Source organism: Molothrus aeneus, chromosome 2 (assembly GCF_037042795.1).
Source record: "Molothrus aeneus isolate 106 chromosome 2, BPBGC_Maene_1.0, whole genome shotgun sequence".
In the NCBI taxonomy this organism is placed as follows: domain Eukaryota; kingdom Metazoa; phylum Chordata; class Aves; order Passeriformes; family Icteridae; genus Molothrus; species Molothrus aeneus.
This window is the reverse complement of record NC_089647.1, coordinates 9,823,778-9,835,131: the sequence shown is the minus strand read 5'-3', so window position 1 is coordinate 9,835,131 and position 11,354 is coordinate 9,823,778. Positions and strand designations below refer to the sequence as shown.

The window sequence follows — 11,354 nt, the reverse complement described above, 5'->3', positions numbered from 1 at the left end:
TGGGCGTTCCTATTATGGAAGTTAAGTGAGAAACTCTGCAGCTTGAACTGATTTGGGGAGAGAAAGGGAGAGAGAAAGGGGGTAGGGGGAGGGCGAGAGCGAGAGGAAGGCAAAATAGCCGAACCAAACCAATGGTTTTCCTGCAAAGTGCCGGGAAGTTTGTGGAGCACTTTCTAGGAATCAGATCCTTTCTCAGAGTCTCTCCTTGTCTTCCGAAGAAAGAGCTTGCTTTTGGATTGCCATGGATCCTAAAGAGAGTCTTAGACACACTTGAATAATTCCCCTGCTTGGGCTGGATTGGTGGGAATTTAGGAAGGAGCGTGTGTGCAAAGCAGAAGCCTTCGGAGCTCACTCGCTGCTCCTCTAATCTGTATGGATCTAAAAGTGTCACATTCAAGACCCTTGCATCTCCAGCTTCTGAATTGAAGATTTCCCTTTCCACTTTAAGTAGCTGCTAGGAAACTGAAAACTTTTGGACCGACCTCTTACTGGCTTTGGATACTTTTTTTCTTTTTTTCTCTCTTTTTTTTTTTTCTTCTTCTTTTTTTTTTTTTAATCTCTGTGGAATTGGCCTCGCAAGCGATCGGGATTGTTTTTAATATGTCAAAATGGGTCTGCTGACGCCACTCCTGCTCTTCGGATTTGCGTTTTTACAAGTCTATGGTAAGTTCGCTTATTTTAGATATGTCATTTCTGTGCAGAAATCCCCTTCATCTGAATTTGATTTGGGACAGCACATGGATGGCATTATAAGCTTTAACGTTACAGAGCCCTAAGTTTGTTTCTGGTATAAAAATGGTATTTGGGGAGGGAGGGATCGGAAGAGGGAGAATGTATGTTTCCAATAAGCAGCTCTTCCCGTCTCCTAACTTAATGGAAAAGCAGCTTATGAATGGAATAATGTCAGCTTGAGGTGGCGAGCAATGAGTAAAAAAACTACCGTGATAAATCTTTTATTTGGAGGTGGGGAGCGGGAAGGGGAAAGGAGAAGCAGAGCGCTGTTGTAGCTGGTGTTACTTTGCCGCCTTCTATTGTTAAACTTTCCACGGGTAGAGCCAGCTGATGAAATAAATAGGTTAGCCCTGCCTGGGCTCCAGGTGAGGCGGACTGGCGGATTTCCAGCGTCCCTCAGCGCCTCGCTCGGCGCTGGCGAGCGGCGGGAAGGGAGGGAAGGGAGGCGGGCAGGCAGCGCGGGGCGGCGGCGGCCCCGACCACCCCGCTCCGCCTCTCTCCGCCGAGCCGGGCAGGTGGGGCGGCAGCGTCCCCCCGGCAGCGCTCTGCTCATGCCGAGCTCCCCGGAGGGAGGGTTTGCATGAAGCTTTAGCGACGTCTGGGGAAAGGGTGGGTTTCCTCATGAACGCCCTCCCCCTCCCCTTTGGGTGTGCTCTGCAACGTTTCTTGCGGTTTCGAGTTTAAGTGCTGGATGGGGAGCTGTAAATTACCATCTCGGGGAAGCACGGTTTAGCAGGGCGAGAACTTCAGCGCAAGGGCAAATTGCCTTTCAGAGGAGGGGTGGGCGCTGTGCTGCTGCTCAGGCCGTGATACACCAGAGCAGCTCAAGCACACGACTAGGAGCGAACATCCACAGAGGGTGTGCTGGCCCCAATGCTCCACAGCCCGGCTAGCGCTGGGTGTTGGCAGCGCTAAACAGCCCTTTGCCTTTGAGGTGAATGCAGTGTCTGGGACCCTGGATGTTTCTGCCTGTCTGTCAGAGCAAACTTTGTTCCAAGAAGCTGTTCGCAGCATTTGCTGTACCAGTCCCGAGGCGAGGGCTCGGGGTTTATTGTTTGCTGTCACAGAACGCTTTGGGTGTTTCTCCACCACCCCCTAGCAGGAAAGGAGGCAGAAGAGAAGAGGGACAGATTCAAGTGCAGTTTTACCTTGGGTGCATGATATGCTCTGCAGTTAAGTCTTAGGTTTTGTCAGTCGATAAGAAAATTTCTACATAATGTAGGCACATGCTAAACCAAACAGAAGTTTTAACTGAAAGGATTTAATAGAACATTTGTCTGTCAGTGCAATCATAGTTCTGAAGGGATTTTATGTTTTACTTTTTTTTTTTTTTTTTGCTGTGACAAAAGATCTTTAAGGCCACTAATATTGGATGTATCTTTGTGTACAAACTGCAAACATCAGGTTATAGAAATGTAATTATTAGTAAGTGTTTAAAAGTGTATGTAGCTAGAAGGAATACGATTAAAGTGCTCAGTGGAAGTGACAGAGTGAATCAGAGGAGCTTGGTGTTACAGAATGTAATTAAAGTACCAGTCTGTTTGGAGGTATATGAAACAAATGCAATTAACCAGCTTGCTGGAACGACAGGAGCACGACATAATTTATTCGAGTTTTGTCATGGGGAACACATGTAGAACGTTTGTTCCGGCTTAGCTTTGTGCGGGTGGGGCGGTGCAGGTGAAGCACAGAGCTAATTTAGAGCCGGACCATTAGGAAGAAATGGCCAAGCAGCTCCCGGAATACGTGTGATACTCCTCTTTTGTGGAAAGATATTGCAGAGACTGTCAAGTTTGCCTGCATTAACAACTCTCTGAAATAAATAAATAAAGAGCTTTGTGGATAGCACATCATGACCAAGTAGATATAAGCTGTTATTGTCGAAATGACTAACAAGTAGCTTTGAAGAAATACTGGCAGGCAAGCTTGGCACACAGTGCTTTTGTCTCTTTAGAAGCATAGCAATTACAATCACATCTTAGGCTGACATATACCACTAGTTGCTTTGAAAAGAACTCTATCAACATCAGCACCATTTGTGATGCTTTAGTTTAAGAATAAAAGACAAAACCCAACAGACTTCTTGTTTATAGTTCCTTTGTTTGTTTTCTATGTTTAAAAGTTACCGCTTAGTGCATTTCTGGCTTTGAGAGGTTTTGTTGTTAGGCTTGACTGGGTGTTTTTGTTTTTATTCTTGGCAAGAGGTCCAGACATGGACATTGTAGCATTTGAGGCGTGTTAACCATCCTTTTCCCTCTGAGTTTCCTTTTATTTAGTAGTTGAAAAGTGGTAAAGATCAAAATGATAATATTTTTCTTCTAAAGTTATTTTTGCTGTCCATGGTTTTAGAATACCTGAAAATTACACAGATCAATGAGTGGCAGAAAACATGTGCTACACACACATATGTAGGTTTTAGGGGTTTTATTACTGTGCTTTTGATGTTCCTGCACTCTGATGAGTGAATTACTTCCATTATCTTTTTCTTTAGCTATCAGTCTTGGCAAAGCAAACAAAGAAAAAATCAGACACAAAAAATCCCAAATACCAAAACACACACAGACAAACAACAGAACACCTCACTAGACAGAGTCTGCACCATAAAGTAAGCCACCTGCTACTGGAGTTCAATGAGCTGATTACATGTGGATTTTTAGTAGTGTTCAATTGGTTGTTCTTTCATTGTTCTGTGTTTTGTTGTCCTTTTTCCAATAATTAATAAAGTTTAGAAGAACAAATATTAAAAGGTAACAACTGATGTGAACACAGGTATTGGTGAGCCAGACCCTTGCCTGGTAGGACTCAGAAGTACTTCCAATGAAAATGACAACCTTTTACGTCAGAGCTGGCTTTTAGTCCCTTGAAAACTTACAAGTGTGATGCTCTTGAATGGGAGAAGGTGTTAAAGATATATGAGAATAATTCTGAAAAAACAGCCTTTTATCACAGTATTATTTCAAAAGCACTTCTTAATGGAAAGTGTGCATCTGAAATGGTGTGATGGCTGAAACATTCTGTATCTCTTTTCCTTTTTGTTTTTTAAAAATTCATTTTATTTCTTCATGCCAATGATCTACACATCTGTGGCCTTGTGCAGGTCCCTGTTGCCTGTTGGAGAACATGGCTTACATATAAAGCTGGAGTATATTGTTCCAGGGAATATTTGAGCTGACAGGGTCTTGATCTCTCATGTGAGTTTTGCTGTTGATGGATAACCTTTGCTTCTGTGGAATGTGTGCATTTTAATGCCTTAAGAGTAAAATTCTGGAGAGTTTGCAGTTTTCTTTCTGCTACCTTGTTCTTCCATAGGACCCAATTCTGCAGAACATTTAAGTGCTTTAATCTCTTAGCCACAGTCTTGCAGAAGTTAATAAGAATTTAAACACATGTTTCAAGTTAATCATAGGCTTTAAAACTTTGCTGAGTAAGGATGAATTTATGCCTATGATGACAGTTTTTGCTGAATTAGTCTTAAGATTTTGCTTTCTTTACTTCCTGTCTTGTAAGTCACCATTGCAACAATATGTTTTTATGCGCAGAAGATAAGCAATGAGGGAACCCTGTCATTGTACTTCCAGAGATGGATTTGCTTGAAAAGTAAATGATAATCCAGGTTCTTTGGTTTGTGTCCTTGCTAATTTGGAGTTCTGCAAAAGGTCTGATACTCCACAAATCTTCCTGAAAAGTTGAAATTAGGGGGTTTTAAGCCTTTATCTGAGTTGCACTGACTTCAATAATCCTTCCATTAGCAACTCTCTGTAATGATGGCATTGATATTGCTCGGAGAAATTGAGTTTTAGCAACGCAGGCTAAAGATATGCAACCTTAAAAGTAGACAAAAGAATTAAAGTACATTTTTAAGGATGCATAAAAAGTACCAAGGAGATGTGCCAAAAAGTGTGATGAGAGAAAAAGGAGGCTTTGGCTGGTCTGTCCAGTCAACTCCATTTGCAGGAATCTCTTTTCCATAGCAATGCTATGTGGGCTCACAGCCCTGAATTTAAGACGTGCTCTGTCCACTGCTGAACCATTTAGTGGAAATTACTGAAGAGTATGCAATGGCTTTTTAGCCATTTGTTACCCTTGAATTGCTATTCAAATATTGATCTGGGCTAAATAGATTGCTAACAGGTTCTCTGCATTCTGTTTCAGCCACCTAAGAGGACGCTGCTGTCAGGTTTTGTCTGTTATCTCAGCTGGCATGGCTGAGCATGCTCTTCCTGTGGCTGCCATCTGGCTCTCACTTCTCACACCAACCTTGGGGAGGATACTTAGGGATCATATTGATGCTGTCTCTTGCCAAGAGACTCCCTTACTGGTGTGCTTTTCTACCTTTCTGTAGAAATCTCTTTATTTCACAAGAAGGTGGCAGAATACAGCAAGTACTCTGCTCTTGCCAAATAAAAAAATAAATAAATGTGTTGGCTTTTTGGTTCTTACACATAACTGAATTTTTCAATTTCCCTTTTATTGTTGCCTGAGCTTTCTTGTTCTTATGTTTTGACAGTACACATGCCACGTATGTTCAAAACAATTAGTTTTGGTACGGAGATGGGTACAGGATCTGATCCTAAATCACTACTTCAGAGCGAATGTTGAGGATTCCTTTTATGCAGGATAGTCATGTGGACTGTTAGGAGATCTTCGAATGCAAAATATTTGTATAGAAATAGAGGTTTGCAGATGTGTATTTTAGTGTCACCATTTTTACTCTCACAACTGACTTTTGTTATAAATTGTGGACAACAATTGAACAGTTGAAGTTATAAGCTCAGAAATAAGATTGAGTTTAGTGTTGTCCTCACCTCAAACCTTTTCCTTAACAAAATAACTGCTAATCACCCGTGGTTAATAACTTTTGTTGTTATAGTGGATAATTATATAAGGCCCATTACTTTAGGTTCTGATTCTGCACCACAGAAATCTGTTGAGTTCACAGAACACTGAGAAAGCAGGCAATGTTATCTTAGCTTACTGATAACAGGATGATTGCCGCAGGATCAAGTTGGCTTCTTCTTACATGCAACACTACAACAACTACAAAAATACTAGAGGGTACAAGTGTGTATCGATGCCTCAGTTCTGCTCACTCCACAGTGCTCTCTTTACTAGAGCAGAGTTGCCCTTTGTAACAAAAAAGCTAATTCTTGTGCTATGTCGTGTAGGTAGACAGTTTGTGATAACTGGGCATGAGGCTGGGCTGAGCCTCACCCTCAATGGGCTACAGCTGTGAGCAGCAGGTGAGCAGCGTTGACAGCAATGACACATGGAGTGCCCCGGGGCACTGACCAACCACCAAAGGGAACAGAGGGCACACAGGTGCAGTGCATGAACCATGAGGGGATAAAAGGCTGGGCTAAAGAACAAGAGGAGCAGATATCTGCAGCCTTCTGAAGTGATGAGATGTTGCTCTATCCTGAAGCCTTCTGATGTGGTATGGTGTTACTCTGTATGGGTGGGAGCTTTCTGAAATTGTATGATGATACTCAGCGTTTTGTGGCCATCTCAGCTGCAGCATATGTTGTGACAATGTTCTGTATGTAAAGATATGCATTCTTAATGCTTCTTCAAGCCAAAAGATCATGAAGTAAAAAATGTCTTTTTAATTCTCCCTGTGCAGCTTATCTTGGCTGTCATGGAAGAGATCAAAAATTTTCTCTTAATTTTATTTAAATGATAGCCTTCATCAATTAATACACGAGCAGCAAAGGATAAACTAACCAGTAGTACCTGTGTAAGAACTTGCTGATGCTTATATTGAGCTGCTGTGCTCTGATGGCCAGGGCTCACTGAGATTCATCTCTGAGTTCTGGGCAAATATGAAGTGAGGATATTAATCTGAACATTGTTCTGACAGAAGTATCTTGTGCATGTGCTTTGAACTTTAAGCTCTTTACCACTCTCCCCCAGTCATTTTTGACTTTTTTTTTCTGAGCAATTTTTTTTTTCTGTAAACTAACTAAATAATAGTTATTATCTGCAGATCCCTGAGTTAATACATCTGTTTAACTGGGTTGTGAGAGAGCTTTCTGCTTATGTACTAGATAGGTTGGCAAACATTATTCCTTGTTGCTTGTTTGCATTGCTGTTTCTACCAGGAACTGTCATGTCTCTGGCTTGCTGATAACTGAAGGTCATCCTTATCTGGTGATTCCAGTGTGTATTTTGTAACCCATCGAGGTTGTGTGCATGCAGGTGTGCTATTGCAGACTTCCAGTCCTGTTATTTGTCGTGGTTGTGGGGATGCTCCTTCAGTTCTACCTCCCTGAGTGATGGCTGGAAGAGCACAAAATGTCTTCAGGTTTATTCCTTATCATTTTCAGCTGCTCAATGCGCAAGCACAAGGCACTATTCCAAGCTGGATTTGGAGCATCCTTAGTGATATGTGGCATTTGCTTGCAGAATTACCCTTGTCAGTGAGTCTTCATTGTACCACTTCAGTTCCAGCAGAATTCTTCAGTCTGATGACAGTGAAGGACCCGCCATTGTGCTACTTTGTACTTTGTTATATCCTGCTTTCACTTTCTTTTGCCACTTTTCCTCACATTAGTTCGGAGAACAGTTTATTTGGTCTGATATATGGAAATGATCTGGTAGGATGAGTGGGGATGCTAGGAGCTAAGTATGGTCTGACTCATTAGAGACTACCTAGATGGTTGTGCCACCCTGTCTGTTGCAGCATATGGTCTTTTCATTTGTATTTAGGCATTGCCTCTATAGCTTCAGTGCAGTGTGCCAAGGAGAGAAGAGCATCTCTGTGATGTGCCTGTCATAAATGCAGATTGGACAAATAAGTGAGGAATTAACGGCCAGCAGCAAGTTGTAAAACACAGAGAGCTGTGGTTCACTCAAAATAATCACTTGCCATTGATTACAAGAGAAACTGAGTGGAAAAAATTTAACCTTTTGAAACCAAAATGTCAGGTAACTGACATCAGTCAACTTGTCCTCATTCATCGTGAAGGGAGGGACAGTTCATGCCAGAGTACCAGAGGTACTTTTTTTACTGCTATGAAAATGTCAAAGAGTTAAAAAGCAGTTCTGAAAAGTATTCAGTGCTGGAGGAGCTCTATAATCATGGCTTCTCAGGCTGTCATTCTGTGCAGTTTTCAAGGTCTTTATGTTCTGTCTCCCAGATGACTTCATCCTGGCAAATGAAATGGCCAGTTTTAACAGTTCATTTTATCCTGAAAAGAATTCTGCAACTAAAAGATGGACAATAGTTAGTTTCAGTATTAAGAAACATTCAAATGGCATTGCAAAGCTGTTGGACCAAACTAGTTGGAAAAGTGTGTTTTCTTCACCTGGCTTTTCTTTCCCTAGAGAACTTGGTCTCTTTGGGACTGTCACTCCATAGTAGAAGCCTGCAGGTGAAGGCTCTGTGGGTGCATCCTCCTTCTCACTTTCCAGAGTAAATTTATGTCACCTTTGAGACTTGGATCTGCTTATTGCTCCTGCGTGTACAGGAGCACTGCCACACTCTGACAGTTTTCTGGAGAGAGAAACTGCACTGTCAGCTGGGAGAAAGAGTGGAATAGTACTCTGATTCCAGGTCCATGGCTTGATGGAGAGAGACCCAACAGAGGAACTGGGTTTTAGATGGTGTAGGGAACGAACAGGGGAGCAAAGCACCTCTGTCGTGCTTACCAGGGGAGTGCTGGCCCTGAACGCTGCAGGGTTGTTTCATACTCAGTATGTTTAGGCTTTTATCATTGCTAGCTTGTTTGTTCATCACTTATCCATGAAGTGAATAAGCTTGTCTGTTAAACTGTTTTAGTCCAGGTTTGTTTGGAGTGCTTCAAGAAAAAGCTTATTTGTAGTTTGATGCAGTGAACCAAGGTCTGAGCTGGCTTTAACCTGATGCACTGCAGAAGTGCAGTGATAAATTGGCTGGAGCTTTTTGTATATGTGTATATGATATGTAAGAAGAATTCAGTGGACTGGCTAAAATGGTTGGATTATGTCAAGGCAAAAGCTATTAAACAAAGGATTTCTAGTGGAAAAAAATTAACTATCAGAAGTACTGCAGGCTGCATTTTATCCTTGATCTATGCATCTGTTCTGTCACCAAACTGGATTTTAAATTATAATGCTTTGGTTTTAAGCTAGTCAGTGTGACTTGGCTATTCAGATGCATGTCTGAGTTACAAAATTCTGTGATTGTTTGGTTGTTTTTTTTTTTCTTCTGCTTGAGCTTGTTTCATTATCTTAAACTGTACAGTGTAGTCTTTACCAAATGAGATCAGACAATGTGTTCTCTAACATGTAAATGTTATCTATGGGGTAAAATCTCAGCATTTAGAATAGGAGGATCCTATGATAAAATTGTCTGTTAGTGCTGTTGTGTTTAAATCCCTAAGAATAGTTTTCTCTAGAAATAGTGTATAGAACTAGATTAAAAAAACGCAAAACAACTGTATGGAGAGATCATTAGAAGTGTGTGTAGATGTAAGTATAGAAAATAACTTCAGAAACTGTACAGGATAGAATTTATATCCCTGAAAGCAAAACTCTAAACAGTAGTAGGCACCATTAAAGCACTGAATTAAAGGAAATGAAATGTGGCAAGTAGGCAAACAGATATTTAAGTAAATATGGACCAGTGTAAACCAGTTTCACTAGAACTGCTTATTATTGTTGTTATTTACTGACTCTTTTTTGACAACTGCTCAATTTAGAATCAAATGCAAAAGAACATATGTCTGTCTTTGTATGACCCCAAATATCTCTGTTCCCCCTTTCAGCAGACAACATGCCTTTTTTTCCCCCTAAGTGATTTTTGGTTGCTAGGAGAAGTGCAATGGTCTGCCCTGCTCTTATCCAGCAGTAAAACTGAAAAGTGTATTGAGGTAAAGAGAGGGGCCAAGCACAGTGTAGGCCATGAATCACAACTTGTCTCTAATATGTCCACTTTGTTCCCACTTTTTCTTTGAGAACTTTTGTTTTTACTAATGGTGCTTCTTTCCAGCTGATCTCTTGAAGCCATTCAGAAAGTTAAAAAAAAAAAAAAAAAGGAAAATTGTGCTGTTAAGAGTCCACTCAGAGGAACAAAAAAAGGAGGGGGAGACTTTGAGACTTATTCATGGAGGCACAGTGGTAGCAATGCACAACTCAATGAATGGCTCCAGTCAGCTGCTGTTAAACCTGGGTGATTGATACCTTCTGGTTTTTGCTAGAGCTAGAAAAGCATGCACTAAGTCTTCGTAGTGCTCCTGCCAGTTTTAGTGCAAGATATTCAAGTTGTTTACAAACTATTTCAAAGAGCAAAATACTCAGTATTCTTGAAGCATTCAAGTGGCAATGTTGCATTATGTGTGTTAAAATCAGAAAGGATTGTTAATAATTGTGGTACTCTTGTTCTAGTTTGTGAAACCCTTTATTCACTTTTAAAATCATGCTTTTGCAAATAATTCTGTGCTGTGGCAAGAATCACTTGACCATCACCTCCTGCAATGATCTAAAAGTGGCCTTATCTAATGTTGTTGGCTGCTTTTAAACCTTGTCTGTTAGAAATGGTTGTATGTGGTGATGTAATGGGTATAAATTATTTGGCAATATTGTCTGTATTAATAGACTATCAAAATCATGAGAGTTATGGCAGATTTCACTTGAAATTGATGGCAGGATGAATGTATAGACAATATATTTTTTTCCTCAAGTGCTTAATGAAACTTAGCCTGGAGAGCAATCTTAAAGTAATAATTATATCTCTCAAGAAAGATTGCTCAAGAGGCTGTGTGTTAGTCCTGTGAATGAGGAAACTGAACGTATGACTGCAGGGATCTGTGATTTGGGCTGTGGAAACAGCTGGCTGCCTGTGGACAGAACAGGCCCCTGTATCATTCCTGACCAGGAGTAAATGGTGAGTGGCCAAGGGTCTCATTACCAATGTAAAATGTTGTGTTGACTCAATTTAGTGACATGCAGATAATGGAGAAATTCAATGATGATGTACTTAGAAAAATAGTGCAGCAACTTGTAACGATTTGTTATTCCCATAGGGACAAAACTGGCTTCACCCATATTTTCAAGGCTGTTGGGTGACCTGGCAGTTCTGGATTGAGTCCCAGTGCAATTTAATGGAATTTGTGTCTGTTTAGGTCAGGGCTGAATTTTCCCCCAGGGAAAAATGGAGATGGAAGAGTTGCAAGTTAAATTACAGGAAATCGTCTCTATCTTACAGGCTGCTAATGGGGGTGGGGGTGTGTGTGGTTCTTTAGTGTGTGGTGGGTTTTCTTTCTTTTTCTTCCTGATCCATGCAGGCTCTTGGAGTAGTTTGAATACCATCCAAAGTACAGCTGAGTTTTCAGTTACTTCCATGAAAGCTGCAAGTGCTGAGACTGAGAATTTTCCCTCCATAAATCACAGCAGATGTTGCCTCAGTTGTTCTTCAATGCTACCCCCAAAGCACTGTTGTCTTTCCTCCTGCTGAGACCTGCATGGGGAAACCGACACGGTTTAACGCTGAATGTGGATATTGGTTAAAGAATTTGGATTAGCTGTTCATATGTCAATATAAAGGACATGCCCAGTGCCATTTAGGAGCTCCATGGCAGAAGGAATAGTGAGATTTGGTCTCCTGGAGCACAGCTGATGGTGGGAGAGTTGTGCAGTTGTTTGTA

At 41.2% G+C, this 11,354-nt stretch overlaps 1 protein-coding gene across 1 annotated transcript in view; it reads left to right on the top strand.

The window, feature by feature from the left end:
* Nucleotides 1-556: 556 nt before the first annotated feature.
* The window catches only part of ROBO2 (roundabout guidance receptor 2), a 439,359-nt gene continuing 428,561 nt past the window's right edge, over nucleotides 557-11,354 (top strand). Inside the window, exon 1 of the mRNA XM_066571926.1 lies at nucleotides 557-663. Within this exon, the coding sequence (XP_066428023.1) occupies nucleotides 609-663 (55 nt within the window). The 5' untranslated portion in view covers nucleotides 557-608. The remainder of the gene's footprint in view (nucleotides 664-11,354) is intronic.